This window comes from Pelobates fuscus, chromosome 2, assembly GCF_036172605.1.
Source record: "Pelobates fuscus isolate aPelFus1 chromosome 2, aPelFus1.pri, whole genome shotgun sequence".
NCBI lineage: Eukaryota > Metazoa > Chordata > Amphibia > Anura > Pelobatidae > Pelobates > Pelobates fuscus.
The window spans coordinates 432,846,439-432,871,790 of record NC_086318.1 but is presented as its reverse complement, the minus strand read 5'-3'; the positions used below and the strand labels follow the sequence as shown (position 1 = coordinate 432,871,790).

The following is a 25,352-nucleotide window of genomic DNA, read 5'->3' as shown; positions in this document are numbered from 1 at the left end:
CCTCAGTTTTTCTGTGCTATGGACCAGGAAGTGCCCTCTTGTGGCTGTCTAGATGGCCACTAGCGGTGGAGTTAACCCTGCAAGGTAACTATTGCAGTTTATTAAAAAAAAAAAAAACTGCAATATTTACAGTTGCAGGGATAAGGGTAGTGGGAGTTGGCACCCAGACCACTCCAATGGACAGAAGTGGTCTGGGTGCCTGGAGTGTACCTTTAATATCATATGGTTGGTAATTGTACCTGTAAGAGTGTATAGATCTTTTTTCCAAAAATACACATGGAACACTTACCACAAGGGAAAAAAATTTAATTATTTCGTTAAAATGAGTTTGATTTAAAGTACAATTATTCTTATCTGGCAATACACTAGGGACCAATTTTATTCTTTAAATTATCTGCTCTTTTATATATTACTATTGGTCTAGTAGTGCATGGGGTTCTCAACCCAGTTCTCAAGCACCCCCTACCAGCCCAGGATTTAGGGATTACCCTGTTGTGCCTAAAGATTTTGTACCCTCCCCACCACCAAAAAAAACACATTAGACACAGCAGGTTAATCCCTAAATCCGGGACAAATATTCAAAAAAGAGAGGTATAAACTATATACCAACAGGCGGAGCGCTATAAATGGTAAGGGGGTACACTCACCCCTCCAATGCGGTGACAATCTTGAAAATGTATATCCGAATGTACATACAAAACAGCAAAAAGAAGAAAATATAGTGCAGATGGTTCACAGAATAAAGGTTAGTGATGGTAACAAACGGCTAGAACCACTCACATGGGCTGGAGCCTATATGGTATTGGCTCCGTAAGTGAGTCATTTTTGTTTTTAAGAAAACACACCCCTTTGTTCCAAACGGTATTCCACTGGGGATATAGAGCAAAGAAGAAATAAACCAGATGTGTAGTACTATATGGAAAATGGATATAATATAGGTTATAGTCGTTGTGCTCAACGCAGAGCCTTGAATTCCTGGCTCTAAGTTTGATTTGCAGTATGCTAATTTTGTTGGGATAGCATTCCCCACATGAGGTTCCTGAAGGCTAGAAAGGACTTTTTGGACTAATATTAATAAATATAAATAGTAATTTATTGGTATATAGAAATAAAAAACAATGCTTGACCTGTGAAAAAAGTCAAAGTATAAAAGTACAAAATCCAGCTAAACGCGTTTCACTCTTGTATGTGCTTCCTCAGTAGCTGTAGAGTAGCCTCAGGAATCTTCTGCTTTATAAATGTTCATATGGGTCCTCCCTTTGGGGTCACATGGTATATAGTTGTCCAACTAAACTTTTTTCCCTCTCAACACAGTATTAAAGGCTACATGTCTTTGTGGATAGCACACAATAGGTAAAATATTTTACTGAGAACCTGATGTTGGTGGTTCACAGAAATTATTTTAAAAAAAATGCCACGTTACGCATGTTGTGAAATACATACACATGTGACTAGTAATTGACTGTCATTGTTATCGATATGGAATAGCACCGAAAAAGTGGAAACAGTGTGGACTGTCGGACAGTAGGCACAAAGCCCAGTAAGATATCAACATCCATACTAACACATGGCTTAAAATCTTGTTTCTTTAAATTTCCAGATGGATCCTGTGAAGGTCACCTCATTTTTACTTTACTTTATGACTTGATTTTAGAACCACTGGTACTTTCCATTTGATCCAACACTTTTATATTGCTAATGCCATGCTTGTACATTTGGTTTGTATGCCGATATCACGCTGGATCTGACTGACCTGGACATTTCTTTACATAATTTACATTATTTATAGTTGAAAACAGGGCTAGCCCATCTATAGGACTTACTGGGGCCATGGCTCCAGGCACACTTTAACAGGGGTGGCATTTTGCCGACAGGGCTGCCTTTGCTGCATATATATATATATATATATATATATATATATATATACATACACATACATACAGCAAACGTGGCTCTCTAGTCATTAAGGCAGACTGACCTGTCGGGTCCTCAGTCTCTGATGCCGCCGGGTGTGAGTTGCAGACCAAGTAATGTAGGTCTCACAAAGCATTGCCCTGGGTTACCACAGCAACGCTCTGACCGGGGCTTGCGAGAACTCAAACAAAGGATAGCGATCCCACTGGACCACCAGGGAAAAGGTATGTGAATGTGGGGAGGCTTGTTACAACCTCTCCACAACCTTCCATCAGACCCTATGTTAATCCGGCATTGTATACAATACTATGCTACAATATTATATACAATACTATGCTACTCTATACTACAATATTGTATTATTTACAATACTTTACTACACTATACTATAATAGTATACACAATACTATACTAAACCATACTACACTATTATACTATATACAATACTATACTACCATATTATATTATACACAATACTATACTAAACCATACTAAACTAGTATATTATATACAATACTATACAATCCCGTTCTGCTGGAGGAAGTCTCAAACAGAGTCAGACTTTCTACACTACAAATTCATCTTGCGTTCATAGAGCGCAGCCCTTGCCAAACAGTCATACTTTTATTCTCTTATTAGCTCATGCTCTCACAATCCCAATTGTCTCTTTGACACCTTTAACTCTCTTCTTTGCCCTTCTACGGCCACCCCCCAAACTAACATTGCTGCCGATAGTCTTGCATGCTACTTCACTGACAAGATTGCAAAGCTAAGGAAAGAATTCTCACCACCTTGCTTCTCACTTTCTCAACCACACATGGATCATGACTCTCCAACTCTTTTGACCTTCTCCCTGGCTCCTGAACAAGAGGTGGCGGCACTTATCCTTTCCTCTCGCCCCACCACTTGCCCACTTGATCCTGTCTCGTCTCACCTTATCAGGATCTCTCTCCTCTTGTCTTGTGCCCTCCTAAACACACATCTTCAACTGCTCTCTTTCTTCTGGCACTGTCCCTGTTGTCCTTAAACATGCTACTGTAGTTCCCATCTTAAAAAAAACAAGTCTTGACCCATCCTCCCCTTCTAACCATCGTCCTATATCCCTGCTCCCTTTTTCCCCAAAGCTTCTTGAAAGACTAGTCTTTACCTGTGTGTCTTGCTTCCTCAACTCCAACTCTCTCCTTGACCCTCTTCAGTCCGGCTTCATCCCACTTCACTCTACTGAGACTGCCCTTATTAAAGTTACTAACGACATGATCACAGCTAAATCCAAAGGTCACCACTCCATACTAATTCTTCTTGGCCTCTCTGCTGCCTTAGACAAAGTTGATCATGTTCTCCTTCTCTGTGACTCTGTCCTCTCATGGTTTTCCTCCTATCTCACCCAACGCTCATTCAGTGTCTCCTTTTCTAACCATACCGCCACCCTTCGTCCTGTCTCGGTTGGAGTCCCCCACGGCTCTGTCCCTGGTCCCATTCTATTTTTTCTTTACACTGCCTCTCTTAGCAAACTTATTACATCATTTGGATTCATATACCACCTGTACGCTGATGACACCCAGATATATCTCTCCTCTCCGGACCTCTGCCTTGATGTCCTGCAACATGTCACCTCTTGCCTTTTTTCTATCTCTGATTGGATGTTCTCCCACTTTCTAAAACTCAATATTTCCAGAACATAACTTCTTGTCTTTCCTCCTCCTTAATATTAATCCTCCTCTCTCACTCTCCCTTCAAATTGGTGTTACCCATATCAGCCCATCCTTACAAGCTTGTTGTCTTGGTGTTACTTTTGATTCTGGCCTCACCTTTGAGTCTCACATCCAGTCTGTTGTCAAATCCTGCCAATTCCACCTTAAAAACATTGCCCGCATCCACTCCTTTCTTACACAAGATGCTACTAAAGTGCTTGTTAATGCTCTAGTAATCTCTTGCATGGATTATTGTAACTCTCTCCTAATTGGTCTTCCCAATAGCCATACTGCCCCGTTACAGGCTGTAATGAATGCTGCCGCTAGGCTGATTTTCCTCTCTAGTCGGTCCTCTCACACCCCACCCCTCTGTCAGTTCTTACATTGGCTTCCTGTATCCTATATGATTCAATTCAAAGTGCTAACCCATACCCATAAATCACTGAACAATTCTAGAACCTCTTATATCTCCTTACAGATCCATAGGTATGCTCCTTCTCGGTCTCTCCGCTCTGCCCGTGACCTTCTCCTGTCCGCTGCTCGCACCCGTACGGCCAACTCGCGCTTGCAGGACTTCTCATGGGCGGCGCCCTTCCTATGGAATAGCCTGTCTTCCCCATCATACTCTCTACTCTAGTTTAGGAAAGCTTATGGCCTCCCAGACTAACCTCTACCTCATATACCTGTCTCTTGCTCTCTCCTAAAGGGCAGCACTCTACTCTCTCCTCCAGCTCGGCTTCACTCCCACCTTATTTGATTGCTATTTTGCTATTTCCTGTCCTTATGTGTTTTATACCCCACCTTTCATAAACTGTAAGCTCATTTGAGCAGGGTCCTTATTATTTTTCAATGCTCTCCTATGGGGAGCGCTAATGCGCATTAGGTTTCCTCGGCCGGTGGGCGGGATCAGTCTCGCCCACTGACCGACGCAATGCAGAGGAGCAGCGGCACGGAGGAGGAGACAGTGACGAGGGACATCGTCGCTGCCTCAGGTAAGTGACTGAAGGGGTTTTCACCCCTTCAGTAACCGGGGATTGCGGGGTGGGAGGGAGAGGGGACCTGCAGTGCCAGGAAAACGGATTGTTTTCCTGGCACTGGAGATTCCCTTTAAGGTTTTGTAGATCTGGGCTCCTAAATCCTGATATAATAAGATGGATCCCAGCTGTTAGAGCCACAGGCTGCTGGTAAGGGTTCCATATCTACATAAATCATCACACAGGTTCTGCTAATGGACACAGCTGATTGGGATCCCTTATAACAGGTCCATTGGAAAGGGCTCTCTATTCCAGTCTCCTCCTCACTGGGTCAGGATCTCTCACAGTGCAGTATGACTCTGACAGACACTGAGAAGGCGCTGGTTCTGTCTCTATGGGAAAAGATTGCTCCTAAGGCTGAAACACTGGGAGCGGAGGCTATGGACAGGTAATAAATGGGAGATCTGTGCTTTAATTGTAAGTAATCTGCTATATATACAGAGGACATGGATTTTTATTTTATTTCTGCCAAACATTTTTGCAAAACTTCCCATTTAGTGCTTATTGAATAGCAGCCCTCTTTTTGCATTAGATTTTAGTTGCAGAAGTCAAACTCCTAAGTACCGTCCTCTGTCCATGTGAAATGTCGGGGAGAGAATTGAGCAGTGAGACTGCAGGGACATGAGCTATATACCAAAATTATGGCATTAGGCTAAAGTTGTGGTGACAGTCTCTTTAAATCAAATGCTGATTATAGAGAGCATTTCAGTGGTACAGGATTCCGGCCCTTTGGGGAAGCATTGGACTAGGTAAGATATCAATCTTGATCTTGGCTAGGAAGGTGGGGGTGACTGCAGCAAGGGAGGAGATAGTGACTCCTAAATAGATGGGGTTAACACTATTGAAGCCCATGGAACAACGCAGTGGGAGGAGTGGGCCTTGACAGAGCCAAGGAGTGGGCAGGTGCTAGTGTTTGGGGGTTGGGTTAGGGTAATGGAGCTTGGGGGTGGAGATAGGGAGTATAAAGAGCAGCCATGTTAGAATAGGGGCCATTTTAACCAGAGCCTCTCTTACCTGTAAATTGTTGCAGGTCGGCGAGGTTCTTTTTCTTTCTCGTTTCTGCAGGATTATGGCGTCGTTAGAAGAGATCCTGGCTGGAATTCGGGCGGCTGTGAAGGAAAGAGGACTGGAATGGCTCCATCAGCAGCTGGGGGCTGCCAGGCCTGCTCCCGCGGTACCGGCCCGTCGACTGGCGAGGAGGACGAGGTCACCCTTCAGCGGGACATGAGGTGACCGGCGGTTCTGGTGAGGCCCTGTTAGCAGAGCCAGCCAGGCGCACGGCTCGTTCTGGCGGGCGCGGCAGCGGTCTGGTAGGACAGCCGTGAAGCGCAGAGTGGCGGAAAGATCTACGCCCCGCGGTTCCGCGACTGGCAGGCAAAACGGATCTCGGAAGGCGGCCGGGACAGAGGCCAGGTCAGGGGGAGGCCATGTGAGCGGCAGCTCGAAGCAGACACGTCCCGGTGAGTCAGCCTCTATTGACAGTGCTGGGGGACAGGGGAGTAATGAGGAAGGTGGGATTATAACGGCCCCTCAGGCGGCAGGGGGGGCTGGGACGGCGAAATCATGGCAGGAAAGTCCCAGGCTGGGGCAGGACAAGGAGACAGCTGCAGGGACAGGCAGACCTCACAGGAGGCAAGTGGGTCTGGGCACACGGCAATCTGCCAGGTCAGTGATAATGAAGCAGGGACAGGGCGGACGGCTGAAGAGAGGCCAGGCTCAGCAGTGACAGGACGCAGAGAGCCCCTCCATTTGAGGCAGTTAAGGATGTCAGCGTTAGGCGAGAGGGCCCTTCCGGCCGCTCTCAGGGGCAGCTTCATGACATGGAGGCCGCAAGGAGCAGGTGGAGGGAAGAACAGCGTTTCTCTAGCGTCAGGCGCAGCGGCACGAGGAGCAGAGCAGGGAGTTCAGGCAGCAGGGAAGGGACCCCAGCGCGGAGCAGGTGCAGCGTAGAAAGATCCTGTTGTATGAGGCACAATTCCAGAGATAGAGAAAAGAGGATGCAGCGTAGCGGATCTGGTTCACCAGAAGGGAGGTTCAGCGAACAGAGGAGGAGAGCACCTCGCGAGGGCAGTCTTTCTTGCGAGACAGAGTGCTACAAGGGATGGCTGTGAGGAACGTAGGGAGGAAAGGCGGGTAGGGACAGCTCAGAACAGACTACCCAGGATTTCTTCTCCCTACAGGTCACGGAGCAATACACCTACAGTCTCGAGGCGAGTCCAGGCGGATGGGAGTCGGCGGCAACGGGACGCTCCGGTGCCTGGAAAGGTAGACGGAAGGACGGCGCCTCTGCAGCCAGCTGCGGCCAGAGGTTCGAGAGGTGAGTTCCCACACACACGACACCCTGATCAGTTGTTAAGTGATTTAAGAACAATTTTAGAGTCTTGGTCTGGGAAGGAGGGGTCGCCTCCACATTTCGGGAAGGTGTGGGCACAGGAGAGTAGTCGGGACCAGGCGGCCGGGCTCTGGGGGGGCACGATTGTCTGTGTCCGGCGGAGGCTAGGCCGGCGCTGCAGCTGAGTCGTCGGGGTTAGCGGATGGGGGCACGGAGCGAGAGGTAGGGTGCGGGGATATCCCGGATGCGGCGCGGAAAAACGTGCACGTGTCCTTCGCGGGCCCCCTTGGATGCCATTTAAAAGTGGAGGTGAAGGACAAGAAATGGAAAGGTGAGTTTGTGGAGATATTTTCCCTCCTCCCCCTAGAGGAGTTCTTGGACTTGAAGGAGGAGGATAAAAAGGATGCCAAAAAAGAGGAGGAGGAGAAAAGGCAGAGGTATCGCAAGATACCAAAGACTTTCGGGAATTGGTTGAGGGCCTTCTGCATTCTGGCTAGCATTATAGGGGAGAAGACTCCGGGGCGTTGTTCCGAACTCTTCTGTCATTTAGATAGGATAGGGGACGCGTACCGAACCTACGGAGGTCTAGCCTGGTGGAGGTATGACGAACAGTTTCGTCAACGGCTAGCAGCGAATGCGAGCATGCGGTGGGACCAAATGGACCTGCCATTATGGATGCGCCTTATGATGGCACAGAAGGCGGCGCCCTCTCCTGGGGCAGCCGGCACGGCCACAGGAGCCGTGTCGGCTGGGCAAAAGAGAGGTTTCTGCTGGATGTTCAACGAGGGACATTGCAAATGGGGAAATACTTGCAGGTTCCGACACGAATGTTCCGGCTGCGGGGGGACTCACGGTGTCAGCCGTTGTTTCAAAAAAGGCAAGACTGGCGGGGGAGGAGGGTCCCAGCTGGGGGTGTCTCCGGTGAAAATAGAGGTGATGTTGCCTTGGCTAAGGCAATACGCTAATGGGGCGGATGCAGTTTTCTTGTGGCAGGGATTTCGAGAGGGATTTTTTATTCCCTATGTAGTCAGGGGACCGGGTGCGATATGTGGGAATCTCAAGTCTGTTCGGGAGCACCCTGAGGTTGTGAGGGATAAGCTAGGCAAGGAAGTGCAATTGGGGAGGATGGCGGGACCGTTCTTGTCGCCGCCATTGCATGACTTGCGGATATCCCCACTTGGTGTGGTCCCCAAGAAAGAGGTAGGCAAGTTCAGGTTGATACATCATTTATCGTACCCGAAAGGGGCATCGGTAAATGATGACATCGACGCGGCCCTCAGCTCCGTCTCCTATACGTCATTTAACAAGGCGGTCGAGTTGGTCCGGAGGCTGGGTCGTGGGGCGCTGATGGCGGAGGTAGATGTGGAAGCAGCTTTCCGGCTGCTTCCGATACACCCAGACTGCCATCATCTGCTCGGGTGCTGTTTCAAAGGGGAAATTTTCGTGGACCTGTGTCTACCAATGGGGTGTTCGATCTCGTGCGCCTATTTTGAGAAGTTTAGTACCTTCTTGGAGTGGGTGGTGCGGAAAGAATTGGCAGGGGGCGCTGTGGTGCACTACCTTGACGATTTTCTCTGCGTGGGCCCGCGTGAGTCGGACCGATGTAGGCAGGTGTTAGACGTGTTTCAGTGGGTGGCGCACAAATTCGGGGTTCCCCTGGCGGAGGACAAGACGGTGGGGCCCACGACATGCCTTCATTTTTTGGGTTTAGAAATCGACTCCGAAAAAGGGGAATGTCGGTTGCCGTGGGACAAATTGGTGCGGTTGAGGGAGTTGGTAGCCACAGTAGGGAGGGCTAAAAAGGTGACATTCCGGGGGCTCCAATCGTTGGTGGGGAGTCTTAATTTCGCGTGCCGGGACATACCCATGGGGAGGGTTTTTTGTAGGCGCCTGGCGCGAGCTACGAGCAGAGTGCGGTTGCCATCTCATTACATCAGAGTTTCGGCGGATATGAAGGCGGATTTAATGGTGTGGGACCGGTTCCTACGGGATTTTAATGGGAAGGTGATTTTCAGAGAACCGGCGGCGGCAGGGGAAGCGGTGGGGCTGTATACCGACGCTTCCGGAAGCATGGGTTTTGGGGCTTATTTGGGGGGTCACTGGTGCGCCGAGCCGTGGCCTGAGGCTTGGAAACGAAGCCCGCTAATAAGAAACCTAGCGTTTCTGGAACTATTCCCGGTGGTAGTGGCGGTAGGATTGTGGGGGCCGGTGTTAGCGAACAAACAAATTGTTTTCCACTCAGATAACATGGCGATGGTACAGGCGATCAACAGTTTGTCGGCGTCATCACCCCCGGTGTTATGTTTGCTGAGGCGTTTTGTCCTTATCTGCATGTCTTTCAACTTGGTGTTTAGGGCTAAACACATCCCAGGTATGTTGAACGTGGTGGCTGATGCGCTTTCTCGTTTTCAGTGGGAACGGCGCCGGACGCTCAGGAGCAGGGGCAGGCTTGCCCGGTCGAGATGTGGCAGCTCGGGACCGCATGCTTGGGGAGTATATAAAGAATTCTCTGGCGCCGAGCACTTGGTCGGGTTACGTCAAGGTTTGGAAGGAATGGGAGGAGACAGTGCAACAGGTAGGGGGCGAAGGTTCGCAGGGTCAGCGGGTGGACGTGCTTTTATGGGTGCTGTGTCGTTTGTTCGCAAAGCAGGCCATGGTGGACAGGTACATGTCTGCCTTGGCGTTTTTGTTTAAGTTCAACGGGTGGGAGGACATTACGAAGAATTTTGTGATACGCCAGGCGATGAAGGGTTTTAAGAGGGGAAAGAAGCTTGTGGACTCGAGGCGTCCGGTGTCGTTCTCGGTTTTACAAGGGCTATTGGGGGTGTTGCTAGAGCTGTGTGATTCCCCTTTCGAAGTAACACTATTTTATGGAGCATTTGTCTGGGCGTTTTTTGGGGCTTTCCGCATCGGTGAGCTGGTGAGTGCCAACAGGTTAGGGAACGGCGGATTAATGCTTGAGGACGTGGACATATGTAGTGACAGGGTGCAGATCTGGCTGCGTCGGTCTAAAACGGACGTGTTCGGCACAGGATGTTCGGTGGTGTTGTATGAGTTACCGGGATCAGGGGCTTGCCCGGTAGCCTGCGGCACGAGGTACTGGGATGTTCGGCCAAAAGGAAAGGGTTGTTTCTTCTTGCACGCCGATCGCTCGGCGTTGTCACGATTTCAGTTTCTGCAAGTCTTTCGTATGGGGTTGCAGAAGCTGGGCCTAGAGCCAAACCAATTTGGGACGCACTCGTTTCGCATAGGAGCAGCAACGGAGGCAGCACGTTTAGGTTTGGGAGACGAGCGGATCAAACGGATCGGGAGGTGGGAATCCATGCGATTATGCTCGTACGTAAGGCTGGATAGGTTGGTGTAAATAAATGGTTCAAGGAATTTGGGAAGGGGACGTTGTCTCTTTTATCCAACTAATTTTGTCTCTTTTCAGGTTTGGAAGTTTGGTTGCTGGGCCACTCGTATGTTCACTGGGCGGAGAAGAGAGCCGCAGTTCGCAGAAGCGGATCACAGCTGGGCTTTCCATTGGAGCGAGTGGCGCTATCTTGGTTTGGTTTTAGGGGCGCTAGTTGGCAGAGTTTATGCAGTATCTTGTTTAGAAAAGTGGCTGGAGGGTCGGTCCCGGATGTGGTATTGGCTCACGGAGGGGGGAACGACTTAGGTGGGATTCCCCAAAGAGAGCTAGTGCGGAGGATGAAAAGGGATGTTGATCGGCTGCGGGAGCTGGTTCCTGGCGTGGTGGTTGTTTGGTCCGAGATGGTTCCTCGCTTTACGTGGAGACACGCCAGGGACCCGGCTGCAATAGCTCGATCTAGAGGTAAAGTTAACAAGATTATGGCAGTTTTTATTAGACTTCAGGGCGCGTAGTGGTGCATCACAGGGAGTTGGAGGGCATGTTACCAGGGTATTTTAGGAGGGATGGTATCCACCTGTCAGACGTTGGGAATGACTTGTTGAACCTAGGTTTTCACGAAGGTATAGAACAGGCCCTGTTTAGGTCTGGTGGGGGTCGCACGGGCGCTTAAGGAGGTCAAGCTATGTGCTGTGGCGGAACAGGGCGTAGTGAGAATTGGAATTTGGCGTGGAGTTTGAACTGGACAGGCCAAGGTGTAGGCCTGATGGAATTAAGGACTGGTTGGTTCTAGCTCTTCGGTGGCGTAGGGGTGTAGGGGTGTCTGAGGTACACCCCTACAGTTAACAGTATGATGTGGGCCTCTTTGGTAGGCCGTGTTTCAAGTGAATTGTTATTTGGTTATTTATTGTTCAATTGGTAGGGTCATTGTCAGGGGTACTGTGTGGGGGGTATAGAAACTTAATGTATAGTTGGACAATGACCCTAAATTATGTTAATTATGTGAATTTATTATAATTTAATTAATAAAAGCTGTGGACTTTGTACTCCAACAGAATTAACTGTGTCCGTGTCTTATTTAATATAAGGTTTTAGCACATGCCGAATAACGTCTGTGCAAATGTTTTAATATAAGGTTTTAGCACATGCCGATTAACGTCTGTGCAAATGTCATGAAGCCCATGGAACAACGCAGTGGGAGGAGTGGGCCTTGACAGAGCCAGGGAGTGGGCAGGTGCTAGTGTTTGGGGGTTGGGTTAGGGTAATGGAGCTTGGGGGTGGAGATAGGGAGTATAAAGAGCAGCCATGTTAGAATAGGGGCCATTTTAACCAGAGCCTCTCTTACCTGTAAATTGTCCCACCCACCCTCCCTATTTTTTAGCAGTTCCGTTTAGTCACAGCGGCGGAACAGGGCGTAGTGAGAATTGGAATTTGGCGTGGAGTTTGAACTGGGCAGGCCGAGGTGTAGGCCTGATGGAATTAAGGACTGGTTGGTTCTAGCTCTGGGGTGGCGACGAACCTGGGGGTGTAGGGGTGTCTGAGGTACACCCCTACAGTTAACAGTATGATGTGGGCCTCTTTGGTAGGCCGTGTTTCAAGTGAATTGTTATTTGGTTATTTATTGTTCAATTGGTAGGGTCATTGTCAGGGGTACTGTGTGGGGGGTATAGTAACTTAATGTATAGTTGGACAATGACCCTAAATTATGTTAATTATGTTAATTTATTATAATCTAATTAATAAAAGCTGTGGACTTTGTACTCCAACAGAATTAACTGTGTCCGTGTCTTATTTAATATAAGGTTTTAGCACATGCCGAATAACGTCTGTGCAAATGTCAAGTGTTAGGAATACATGTTAAAATTGTACACTGGGACTAAAAGCCAACTGTGACTTCTCCTCGTTTATATCTAACTTTCCATTGATGGATTCTGATAGATACTAGACTTGTGCCTTTTTTGTTTTGGATGAATTGCAATTCAGATGAGAAACTGGCTATTAGTCCAGGTAGCAAACTGCACTAACCTACTAATTTTGCAATGAATTAAAGCTTCCATGCACAATTGGTCTATTCAAATTCATAAAACCGGTCCACTTGTATGGGATTGCTGTTGGTGAGGGAGCGACTTAGTAGTTCCTTACTTGGTTCCCATAAACATGGCAATCCATATTAGGGGGCTATCTACTAAATGACTAAAAGGGCAGACTACAGAACTGCAGCTATTGCAAGCTGTGTTTAGAAATGTGCATGTTTTCATTGGAGGTACATCTACTAAACAGTGACTTAAAACTATACATTTCAGCAGTTGTTTAGCCTTTTAAAGTCCGATTCTCAACTGTCATCTGGTGGTAACCCTGTTCATCATAGCCCAAAGCCATACACTGTCATGACACTCTGCTTCCAATATGGTGACTTCCATTTCTTTAGCGCGTGTGTGTGTGTGTGTGTCAGAGTTCTGATACTAGATTTCATTTTACAGGCTCCCTTTAAGTTACAACTCCATAAAATAACGCCTTAACTTGACTATTAAATTTTAAAATGTAAACTGACCTAATGGTTAATATAAACAGTAGGCAAGTGTAAAACAACTCTTGGTTCAGTGAGGACCTTCAACTTGGTAAAAATATTACCAAAAAAACAAACACGAGTCCTGCGCATCCAGTATAGGTGTGCACACCCAGGTGCTAACACAACTTGTTTGAGGACAAAGTTAATGCAGGAAACGTTTCGAGCAGCAGCCCTTTCTCAATGCTAATGTCCTCTGGTAAAAATTTTGAAGTGACCATTCCTGTTTAACTATCATTTTTATATAATTCCAATTGACCTGATTGTAAAGTTAAATATCTCAATACAACATTGTAACTGGTGCAGAAGTATTATCACAGGCTGCATTGAAATGCTATAGAGGATGTGGCTGAAACTATGTATTTTATTTGTATTTAGCAACCATCCTGGTTTTAAACTGCAATCTCACAGCTTCCTAAAACTTTATTTGATTTTGTAGGGTTTTTAACCGAATACCCAACTTGGCTGACTCCTCTCTTAACTTGTAATGTTAGATGTCTGTTTTGGACAGTGGTAGGATATAGTGTTCATGTTGCCTGGCTTTCTTTCCTCCCTTAGCCTTACCACTTCCTCCAAAGAAGCTGCTAAATACTTTGAGAAGTTTGATATATCCAAAAACTCTCCCGATATGCTTGCTCATGGAGGAAAGATAATGAATGCTATTGGTGATGCCATCAAAAACTACGACAAACTAAAGGAATCCATGACAACCCTCACTGACTTACACGTGAATACAATCCATGTGACACAGGATCTCTACGAGGTAAAAATTGGTGAAATGGTGTCTGCCTATTGGCAATCTGTTCTGAATTGGTTATTAATGTAAAATGGTTTGTGGTGTGGGTTGTTTTTTTGTGTGTGGTGTTTTTTAAACTTTATTTCTAGCAGATATTCTTGGTCTTTTGAAATGGAAACTCCTGCAAAATCTCTACAGCAAAGATAATTCCTAGTCCTAAAAGTAACACCATAATTCGCAGCCTTCTGTGGTCTTTTGTTTAACATGCCCACAGCACTATAAAACTGTATTAATAGTTAGAGGGGAAATCTACCATAATGGGGAGTAAATGCTTCAACATATTTGAATCTTCTCATACCTCAAAGCCAGGCAGGGCCGGTGCCAGGATTTTTGGCTACACTCGCAAATATACATTTTGCTGCTCCCTCTTTTAAAGTGTGTTGTAACCCCCTTTAGATTTTCTTATCTCTATGGTATTTTATCCCCCTTTACCATGTCTGACACGTTCTTGTGTATCTTTCCCCAGCCCCTTTGTGTCCCCCCCCCCCATTCTTTTTGCGTGTCTTTCCTTCCCCTTTCTGTGGCGCTCACCCCTCAGCGCATTGAGTCTTTCCATGCAATATAGGTGTGTGTCTCTCTCAACACACAATCAAACAAATACAGACAGACATTCATACACTGTCATATAGACATACATACATAAGCTTAGTCCTACAGATGCATGCAGAGGCGGATCCAGAGCCTAATCTCAGAATAGCACTGGTAGTGGCTGTAACTGAAAAGTTAGGGGCTGTAAATGGTGGGGGGATATGGGCTGAAGTAGGTTGATGGCTACAATTTGGGAAAGGGGCTGTGGTTTGAGTGATATGGGTTGCAACTAGGGGACAGGGGTTGTAGTAGGATAAAAAAAAAGTGTGTTCCCTCCCAGAGGCTTACCTTGGACCAGGGATGGGTGGGACAGGATCTGCAGCGGTCCTAGGAGAAGAGCAGTGGAAGTCACACCGCCTCCTCCTGACATCAGGATAGGCCGGCCGACTCCACTGGCTTCAGGGAGAGTAAGATGAGTTGAAAACTGAGGCAGGGGATTTACTCTTTCACCCTGTGCTCTGGCGCGCTAAGACTGCTTGTGCTGCACTATGGATGCGCCAGGGCCAGTGTAATGATTTTTCTTTTAGATCGGCTAAGATGCATGCAGGAGGTAAATACTGCAATACTAAAGGACTAGGTAGGGGCTCATCGCCACCTGGCAAAAAAACGTTGCTGGATATTTTCATTGCCATAATCATAACCTTTAGGCTTTTTAAAGAAAAGCGGTATATTTTAGAAATTGAACAGATCGCTGTTTTTTTTTTTTTAACTGAGGTCTTTTTCCCTTAAAGACCCATATAATTTTCTATAGTCCATATAGCTGGCAATGCCCAGTGCACACTGTATAAGCAGATCTTGGCATGTAGCCAGGAAAAATCTCAGATTGAGAAACCTTGTTTACAGTAACTGGCTCACATTTAGAGGTGCACTTTAGGCACCTATACCACATCCTCAATGGAGCATGTCTCTGCAGCTGGAAGCCTTGTTCTACTGAGCTGGCTCTTCATTGTGGGGTGTAAATGTTTTGTGACTGTCACTCGGGCACTTGCCATCAGATGGCAAAGTAAATCTCCACTATTTCTGTCAGATGATCTCATGGAGACATGCGACTGGTGCAGTGTGGTGGCCTGCTGTACATGCGCACAGCCTCCCAGCTTTGCTCTGGGAAAGAATTGTATTGACAGATCATCCATTTCTAACTCTGCCAAAGAGGCAGAGTTGCACATGGGAGACAGCACTGCGATGGAGAAAGGGAAGTAATCTCCTTCTAACCCCTTGCACTGCAGACCCATTCTCCTAAACTGTGACTGGGTCACAAGTGTTCCTTTAATAAAACTACATGGGCTTGGACCATGTTCTGATACAACCTTCCATTCACAGCAAAACTCAGTTTGAGAGAATGGCTGCCAATAATTGGCATCAGTGTAAATTTGTGAACAAATGTAAGGTGGAAACCAATACGATTCCTTTCTAATTTATCACCATACAAAGTGATTCACCATGAGAAGCTTAAATTGTCTGTACAAGCTGAAACTAAAACTAAAACTGTCCAATAACAATTGGCCTATATATTTGATTCTAACAAATCCAAATCTGTTCAGTGTCATTGAAATATTGTATTTTAATATGATACATGGGAACGTTATGTTCTCACTATCTGTATCATTTCTCTACAGCTCATGTGTCAGTGCATTGTAGCAGTTCTGAGCAAGCACTTTCCAGAGGAGTTTGATGACAAGATGGCCGCTGTGTGGAAGCCGTTCCTTGATGAGGTTTGTCGTGTCCTGGCTGGGAGTGAGGAGAAGTGAGGACAAAGAACAAGTAATACGAAGATCCAGTATAACTTTAATATCTAGCAAATGCCAGCTTCTTGCCAGAATTAGAAATAAAGTGAACCTGGATTCTGAAAGCCTGTGTTGTGGTTGTTTATTTCAAAGCTTCCTCCGTACTCCTGTCAGACTTGCGATGGAGTTGGTTATTTTTGTTTCTGCAGTATCCTCAATTGTATTTGTTACCTGGCCCTCATTTTAATATTAATTCTCCTCCTAACCTTACTGTCTGCACCATCTTCTTTAGCCTGGGGGGGGGGGGGGGGGGAGAGGCGCTCTCTTTCCTTTAAGGGGTGAAACCACTCTCAAATGGTTTACCCCCAAAGGCTTCCTCCAGCTCCAGGTCGCTCAGTGGTATTCAGCTTCTTAAACGGAGTGTCAGGTAGTGCAGATTGACGTCAGGCATGGGTGCCGCTGATTGGCTAGAATGGTCAGCCGACGCTCTAAGCCAATCGCTAGTTCCCGATTCATAAACATTTTTAAGTTTTCATGAATGGGGAGCTACTGATTGGCTTAGAGTGCCAGCTGACCCTCAAGCCAGCTGACCCTCAAGCACCCCTACCCAGCAGCCCTCTGTGTTTCCTGACACTCAGTAAATTAAAGTGAACACATTAACACTGTGTGTGTGTGTGTATGTGTATATATATATATATAAATTTATTAATTTTTTTTATTTTTTTTTTTCACCTGGGGAGATGAGGAGAAGGTCCAGAGTTTCCCTGCCAGGCCCAGGTACCAACGCCTTATGATGTGGTATCCAGAATGAAGTGCTCCAATCTCATTTTCTTCTTCTGAGGCTCATTCTGCAGAGGCGGCTCTAGACTTTATGAGGCCTTAGGCAAAACTCAAACATAAGGCCCCACTAACAAAAAAGTGAAAAAAAAATAGTGAGGGGGTAATAGTGAGGGGGGTAAGGCTGAGGGTGGTGAGGGGGTTAATAGTGAGGGGGGTAAGGCTGAGGGTGGTGAGGGGGTTAATAGTGAGGGGGGTGATGCTGAGGGTGTGAGGAGGGGTGATGCTGAGGGGGGGTGATGGTGAGGGGGGGTGATGGTGGGGGGGGGGTGGTGAGGGGGGGGGTGGTGATAATGAAGGGGGGGGGATGGTGGAGAGGCGGTTAATAGTGCTCCCCATCACTCACTTACCTGCTCTGTGCTGCTCCCCTGCGGTTTCAGTGATGAGTGGGAGGCAGGGATAAGCTGTAGCTTCCTGCCTTTCAACATTCACAGCGCCTAATGGCCGGCGCCGGTATTGCAGTGTATTCTCACACAAACCAAAAATAGCAGCACAAGCTGAAAAATCCGGGGGGGGCCCTCTTGCCCCCCCCCCCCCGCGGACGCCCATGCCTGGCAGTGACCTCATCTGTCCTGCACATGTAACAATTGCTCGAAGACTATCGAGCTTGACTTGAGGGTGACAATGGGCAGTAAAGCACACTAGGAAACCTAGACTTATACAATGGAAGTGAATTTTGCCTTAAGCTCTGCCCTGTGTTGTGTATTTTTCCATCCACTTGACAAAGTAGTTCCTATTTTTGCCTTCCATATCTAAACAAAAATTGACTTGGAAATGGGTCGAGAAACCAACTGAGGCAAGGGAAGTTTAGCTGCCAATATTGAGCTTGGACCCCCCACTTCAATAGAGCACTCTGTAAAATATCTTAAACTGAACCATCCAGGCTATATTTTCCAGACTATTTGTAGGTTTTAGGCTTACTAAGTCTGTTATATTGCTAGGGAAACCTTGGGGGCATATGTTTTCTTCTCTTCATACCTCCCCCAAAACATCTTGTCCAAGCTTATTTGAGCAATACCGCTCCACCTCTTTGCTCTGTCACCTTATTAGACAGCTGCCCGACTTGAGTCATTGTAATTGTCTGGAACGGCAAGCTTAATTCACTAATTTAGGATAATATTACACCCTTTTAGTACAGAATGAAGAGAAAACAATATGGTAGCAACAGAACACTCATACTGGTAGCAAATTAACTTGGATTATAGACCTGTTTGGGAATTTAACAAGCAGGGTTTATAAGTAAATCTATTGGGAATTTTTTTTTTTTTCTTCAGTTGCATGTATAAATTATAAACTAGTCAGTAATTTAAAGGGCAATTTGTGTCAGGAGCAGTATAGTTATTTTATAATTTTTTTATTTTTTTTGTGCTCAGCTTTGTATTACTGGCACTTATAGAATCCCTTAAATTATAAGCCAGATTAGATATTACTGATTTCCTAGTCAAAGGGGATCTGTGTGTGTTTTTTTGTTTTTTTTTTTCCTCTTTTCATTTTAGTGTGTCACATTCACATTATCAGATGAATGTACACAATTTGATAAATGCACCACAGGTTTTTTTTTCTCTCGAGTTAAGGTGTGTACTGTAATTACTAAACCGTAAGCTCCGCTCTATCTCCTGGGTACAGAATGACCCTCTTCAGAAGGCGGTCATTTGAAGCGGCATTAAGAACTACATGACTTTGTTTGTGGGTAGCACACAACAGGCAAAGCATTTTAGAGAACGTGATATTGGTGGGGCACAGAAATTAATTTATAAATAAATACACATTTGATAACTGAGGGTTATTGTTAATGATTTGTAAACAATGGCGCACACAGAAGACATGGCAACGGTGTGGACTGTCAGACAGTAGGTGAAAGCCCAGTAAGTTGAGGCCATGTAGAGAGGGATATTCACTTTATTAAAATTTAGAATAACATGTGGGTCATGAATATATCATGCAATTCTGAACTCCCTTTCAACGGTTTTAAATAGAAGCCTGCCTACCACCATCAGACTTCCCTAGTTTTCAGTCATTAACTAGTGCCTTTAACCCCTTAAGGACACGTGACATGTGTGACATGTCATGATTTCCTTTTATTCCAGAAGTTTGGTCCTTAAGGGGTTAAAAAAAAAAAAAAAAAAAAAAAAGCTTCTGGCCTCCCAGAGTAACCTCCACCTCACATACCTGTCTCTTGCACTCTATTCTCTGCTTCACTCCACATTGTTTTTCACCGCCTCTTATAGATTGTAAGCTCATTTGAGCAGGGTCCTCTTCAACTGATCGTTCCTGTACGTTTTCTTGTAATTTTCATATTTAATTTCCTATTTTTCCTCCCCCCCCCAATATTGTAAAGTGCTACAGATTCTGTTGGTGCTATGTAAATGGCAAAAATAGAGATTTGTGTAAACATTTTGAAGGTATATGAACAGATACAGAATATATCCTGAAACAGGCGTACAACATAGCCAATTGGGATGTGTCACTCCAGACAAACACCATAAGACGTAGTGTGTACAGTGGCCGTTATGGCTCGTGGATAACGCTGCGAGACGAGATTAAGATTAGTTATCTGAATCCATAACTGATGGTTTTGCATAACATAACCCCATGTAACCGCCATTTTCTACAAGCTTTGTAGGTACAGGTTTAAGGGGTCTATATGATTAGTAGATAATGGGATGATAACTTTCCGTGCAGTTGGCCATCCAGTATCTGACTTCATTAGAGGTTACAGCTAGAGAAATAAGACGTCTAAGGGCCTTTCATGGATTGTTACATCATCTGTATATATGGGATAGAATTCATGGAACTGTAGGAAGGGACTTGTATGTGTCCAAGGATTTGGGACCAAAAACAGATGAGCAACTTCATCACAGGTAGAGGCGTGAAATGAACTCCAATCTACAAAAAATTATATCTAAACAAATAAACTGCAGCTACAGGTGAGCTACGGTTACAATAATGGGTGTGAACATTGTACTTATAAAGGCTATAAGAGTTGATACACACATACCTAATAAAACCGCTGTGTTATCCTGGTCTATAACAGGACTTAATAGAAGATATACACAGTTATTCCCTAAAGTGAGATTTAAAGGGGAAATCATAGTGAATTTCAAATTTAGAGGGATAATATAGTCACTAGAACAACTGCAGATCCTATTGTTACTGGATGCCAAGAAGGCTCTTGTTAGGATTCACCGGAGGTTCTCGCAAGATGTTGTGTAGAGATATGTTTTCCTAAAGCTTTATCAGTGCCATCACGTTACTCTGCTAACGCCAATCAACATCCGTACTAACACACGACTTAAAATCTTGTTTCTTTAAAATTCCAGATGGTTCCGGTTAAGGTTGCCACATTTCTATTTTACGACTTTATTTTGAAAAAGCGCTGGTACTTTCGATTGGACCCAACACCCTTATTAAATGACCAATTCCATGTTTGTATATTTGGTTTGTATGCCAACGATATCAAGCTCGATCTGGCTGACCTGGACGTTTCTTTACATAATTTACATTTTTTATATTTGGAAATGTTTCCTAACATATAGCTAATAATGTTCAAGTCACAATAGACATCTAACAACTCCTGGTTTTGGATTGAAAGCACTTATCAATATGAGTAGAGCGAACACTATGTCTTCCCCCATAATCTGAAATATAACTATTATGTAGAATATGGATAAAGGTCACTGATGCGTTGCTTGTTTTCTTATTAAAAAAGGTGGCAACTCTGAAAACCCATCACAATGCCACATACAAATAAAGATCAATACAACCTGTTCTAGTACTGTATTGGTGGAGTACAAAGTTTCTCCTGTGCCTTATTCCTGTATCCTCTCGAGTGCACATCCTGACTGTTCTGACTGTAGCATCAACTGCAGAGTGATTCCATTTCAATAATTTACCTATTTTTCATTTCCTGTTGCTTAGTTTTATACCTGTCTTCTTTTCTTCCTCCCCAATAATGATATAGTCAATCCAAATACTAACCATGGGTCGATAAAGGTGTTTATTAATAATAACAAAAAATGGATCTGCACTCTACCATAAGCACATCTTTGGTGCAACCGGACCAAGGGCCAGGACCCAGCTGGACACTTGGGTCCAATAAAATTGCCTTATTTAATTTTGGAGTGACCGGATCATTTCTCTGTTTATGTGAACTACACTAAAAGAGGATCAAGATTTGTCTTCATACTGAGATTACTTTTAGTTACCTAGAGCGACCTAGTTCAGGCCAATAGCTATTAGAATAAATAGAACTGTGTTTGGTGTATAATTGGAAAAGGATGTCTTTGTTATTCCCTAAAACGTTTTTCATTTAAATTTTACTTGAAAAATAAAGAAGGGCACTGCCTATACTCCTTCATGGCAGTCAGAGAACAGTTTATTTGCTGATGTAACTTCTATAAATGGGTAACACCAAGTATCAGAACCCTTATAGCCTGCTGCAGTAATTATGATGTGAGAGGTAATCTGACACCGTTCCCCGGTAATGGGGCAAACCGTTCTACAAGTGCCGGGTCTCCTCTGCAGCAAACTTACAACATCCGCAGAGCCAGACGCAGATCCTGCCAATGATGAGACATTCGGTGTATCGCTAGCCCAGAACTCTGGCTTTGGATTGGCAAGTGATGCATTAGTGACAAGACTGGAGGTGGAGTTACACCTCTGACAGTGTTTCAAGGCAAAATGCACATAGAGACTCCAGGCACCATAACCACTTCAAACCACTGTAATTAATAACCCAGCGTGGGGTGATACGTGTCCATGAACACATTTATTAATCCTAATTCAGTCTATTCACTAAAGTTTGAATTATCAGGAATTTTAAAGTAAATTTCAAATGAATTTCATCTTTAAGGCCAAACTAGCCGAAGACCTGGAAGCATAGCTGACTCGGAGAATGTTCCCAGTTTGGCAGCTTTGGCCTTAAATTTGAAATTCACTTTGAATGTCTGACAAATCTCCCTTTAGTAAATAACACTGTAATGCAGAATATTTCATTTATTCTGTCGTAGAAATTCACATTTCATGATTTGGTGGCAAAGCATTAAGGTTTTGTAGCTGACTTGCTGAGTTCCTAAATCCTGATATAATAAGATGGATCCCAGCTGTTAGAGCCACAGGCTGCTGGTAAGGGTTCCATATCTAAATAAATCATCACACAGGTTCTGCTAATGGACACAGCTGATTGGGATCCCTTATAACAGGTCCATTGGAAAGGGCTCCTTATTCCATTCTCCTTCTCCCATTCTCCTTCTCACTGGGTCAGGAGCTCTCACAGTGCAGTATGACTCTGACAGACATTGAGAAGGCGCTGGTTCTGTCTCTATGGGAAAAGATTGCTCCTAAGGCTGAAACACTGGGAGCGGAGGCTATGGACAGGTAATAAATGGGGAATCTGTGTAAATCTTTAATTGTGTATACTATGCTAGGTAATGGTATATGGAGGGGAGATGGATTTTGCTTGGTTTTTATTTCTGCCAAACATTTTGGCAAAACTTTCCATTTAGTATTAAATCAATAATGGCTCCCTTTCTGTATTTGTTGCATAAACCAAAAACAACCATCTATTTGTAATGTTGGGCAGTACGGCAGTATGCTTGGCTGTCAGTCTGGCTCTTCCAGCTTCTTAAAGATATATTCCCTCTGTGAGTGCCATGCTGCTAGGGTAGGGAAGATGCCATGTTGCTCCAGATATCTGAAAAAGATGGAGTTTACTCATTCTGATATATATATATATATATATATATATATATATATATATATATATATATATATATATATATATATATATATATATATATATATATATATATATATTCACTGTAGCTCTTTGATAAACTTCTCAATCTGGACTTCAGTTTTATGATCTATACACCAACACTGCTTCAATAAGCTGAAGTTGTTTTGGTGACTGCAGTGTCCCTTTAAATCAAATGCTGCTTGTAGAGCGCATTTTACTGGTGCAGAGTTGTGACTTGCTGTGCATGCGCACTAACCTTCCAATGCTTCCCTATGGGGAAGGATTGGATACGATATCAATCTTGATATTAGCAGGTAAGGTGGGGGTGGCTGCAGCAAGGGAGGAGACAATGACTCCTAAATAGGGGTAGCACTATATAGTGTTAGGAATACATGTTGAAGATGTACACTGGGAATAAAATCCAACTGAATGCTCCTGGTCCTAGCTTATAATGGATACTAGACGTGAGCCTCTTTGTTTTGGATGACTTGCAATTCAGATGAGAAATTGACTATTGGTCCAGATAACAAACTGCAGAATGCAGTAATGAACAAATTGTACAAATAACGAAAAGGATTTTTTCCATGGGCACTTTGTTCAAACTCCTAAAACCTTGTATAGGGTTCGCAAGGGGGGGGGATTTTAGTAGTTCCTTACTTGGTTCCCATTAGGGAGCTGTCTACTTAAGGACTGACAGGGCAGCTTGCAAAGGCTGCAGCTATTGCAAGCTGTTTAGAAATCTACCAAAGAGCAAAAATGCATAACTCACTGCATGCTTGTTTTCATTGGAGGTACATCTACTCAACAGTGACCTAAAACTATACACTTCAGCAGTGGCTTAGCCTTTAAAAGTCCGATTCTCAACTGTCATCTGGGGGTAACCCTGTTCATCATAGCCCAGAGCCATACACTTGTCTGTCATGGTACTCTGCTTCCAATGTGGCGACTTCCATTTAGTTTAGAAGCATCACGCTTCCTGTCTGAAGTGCAACACTTTGTATTTAGAAATCCTTTTACAGCTTCCTAAAATGAATTTGATCTTGTAGGGTTTTTAACCGAATACCCAACTTGGCTGACTCCTCTCTTAACTTGTAATGTTAAATGTCTGTTTTGGACAGTGGTAGGATATAGTGTTCATGTTGCCTGGCTTTCTTTCCTCCCTTAGCCTTACCACTTCCTCCAAAGAAGCTGCTAAATACTTTGAGAAGTTTGATATATCCAAAAACTCTCCCGATATGCTTGCTCATGGAGGGAAGATAATGCATGCTATTGGTGATGCCATCAAAAACTACGACAAACTAAAGGAATCCATGACAACCCTCACTGACTTACACGTGAATACAATCCATGTGACACGGGATCTCTACGAGGTAAGAATTGGTGAAATGATGTCTGCCTATTGGCAATCTGTTCTGAATTGGTTATTTCCATAACGAAATGATGGGTGTGTCTCCAACATATCTGGATGTTATCAGACCTTAAAGATGGGGGGGCAGTGCATAGACAGGTGAAGATGCACACATTTTCTATAGTCAATGTAGCTGGCAACACCCAGTGCACACTGTATAAGCAGATCTTGGAATGTAGCCAGGAAAAATCTCAGATTGAGAAACATTGTTTACAGTAACTGGCTCACATTTAGAGGGTACACCTTAGGCACCTATACGGATACCACATCCTTTAATGGAGCAGTCTGGAGGCCATGTCTCTGCAGCTGGAAGCTTCAATCTACAGAACAGGCTCTTCATTGTGGGGTGTAAATGCTTTGTGGTTGTCTCGGGTACTTCCCATGAGATGACACCGTAAAACTCCTCTTACTGCCAGATGGTCTCATGGAAAAAATGTGGTGGCTTGCTGTACATGCACATGGCCTCCCAGCTTTGCTCTGGGACAGGATTGTAATGACCGGTCATCCATTTCTATGTCTGGGGGAAAAAGACAGCACTGTAAGAGAGAAACCCATTGCAGTGGGGACCCAGTCTCCTAAACTGTAACTAGGGCAATAGTGTCCCTTGAATACCACAAAATGGGCTTGGACCATGTTCTGCTCAAAGCTTCAATTTACAGCAAAATGCTAATAAAACTGTTGCCAACAATGGCATCCGTATAGACTTGTGAACAAATGTCAGTTGGTTGGAACCACATTCCATTTAATATCTCTAATATGAAGTGATCCACCATAAGGAACTGGCTTTGCCTGGATCAGATGAAAATAAATTAAGCACATTTCAAAACTGTCTAATAACCGTTGGTCTATGTATAGTGGGTTCTAACAATCCAAAACATCTGTTTATTGTCATTGAAATAGTGTCATTAAATATGATGTAACAATGTCATTTCTCTACAGCTCATGTGTGGGTGTATTATAGCCGTTCTGAGCAAACACTTTCCAGAGGAATTTAATGACAAGATGGCGGCCGTGTGGAAACCATTCCTTGATGAGGTTTGTCGTGTCTTGGCTGGGAGTGAGGAGAAGTGAGGACTAAGAACAAGTAATCTGCTGTAATGCTAAGATCCAGTATAACTTGCAATGAATTAATATCTAGCAAATGGTTACTTCTCACCAGAATTGCAAATAAAATGAGACTGAATTCTGAAGGCCTATGTGGTGTGTTTTTGTCTAGATGCCTCCTTAAAGTACTTCTATCACAGACTTACTGTGGAGTGAGCTATTTTCGCAGTAACCTCAAATGTATTTGGTACGTGGCCCCATTTTACTATTAAATCTGCTTTTGTGCTGCTGGATCTTCTTACCAGCACCATCTTCTATAGCAGGGGTCC

The 25,352-nt window shown here is 44.7% G+C and overlaps 1 protein-coding gene across 2 annotated transcripts; it reads left to right on the top strand.

The window, feature by feature from the left end:
- The first annotated feature begins 4,907 nt into the window (after positions 1-4,907).
- On the top strand, positions 4,908-25,162 carry LOC134586037 (hemoglobin subunit alpha-3-like). 2 transcript variants are annotated; one of them, XM_063441542.1, is made up of 3 exons: positions 4,908-5,027; positions 13,448-13,652; positions 24,919-25,162. In XM_063441542.1, exons 1-3 carry the CDS (start codon positions 4,933-4,935, stop codon positions 25,048-25,050), a joined length of 432 nt encoding a protein of 143 aa, XP_063297612.1. In that variant the 5' UTR covers positions 4,908-4,932; the 3' UTR covers positions 25,051-25,162. The 2 variants fall into 2 exon arrangements, with proteins under 2 accessions (XP_063297612.1, XP_063297611.1); XM_063441541.1 differs by lacking the exons at positions 4,908-5,027; positions 13,448-13,652 and adding exons at positions 22,093-22,210; positions 23,737-23,941.
- The last annotated feature ends 190 nt before the right edge of the window (positions 25,163-25,352 follow it).

Excerpts from the sequence above, each read along its gene's own strand:
- LOC134586037 (XM_063441542.1), top strand. The coding sequence starts at position 4,933 with ATGACTCTGACAGACACTGAGAAGGCGCTGGTTCTGTCTCTATGGGAA. Across the intron at positions 5,028-13,447 it reads GGAGCGGAGGCTATGGACAG|CCTTACCACTTCCTCCAAAG; the intron begins GTAATAAATGGG and ends TTCCTCCCTTAG. Across the intron at positions 13,653-24,918 it reads TGACACAGGATCTCTACGAG|CTCATGTGTGGGTGTATTAT; the intron begins GTAAAAATTGGT and ends ATTTCTCTACAG.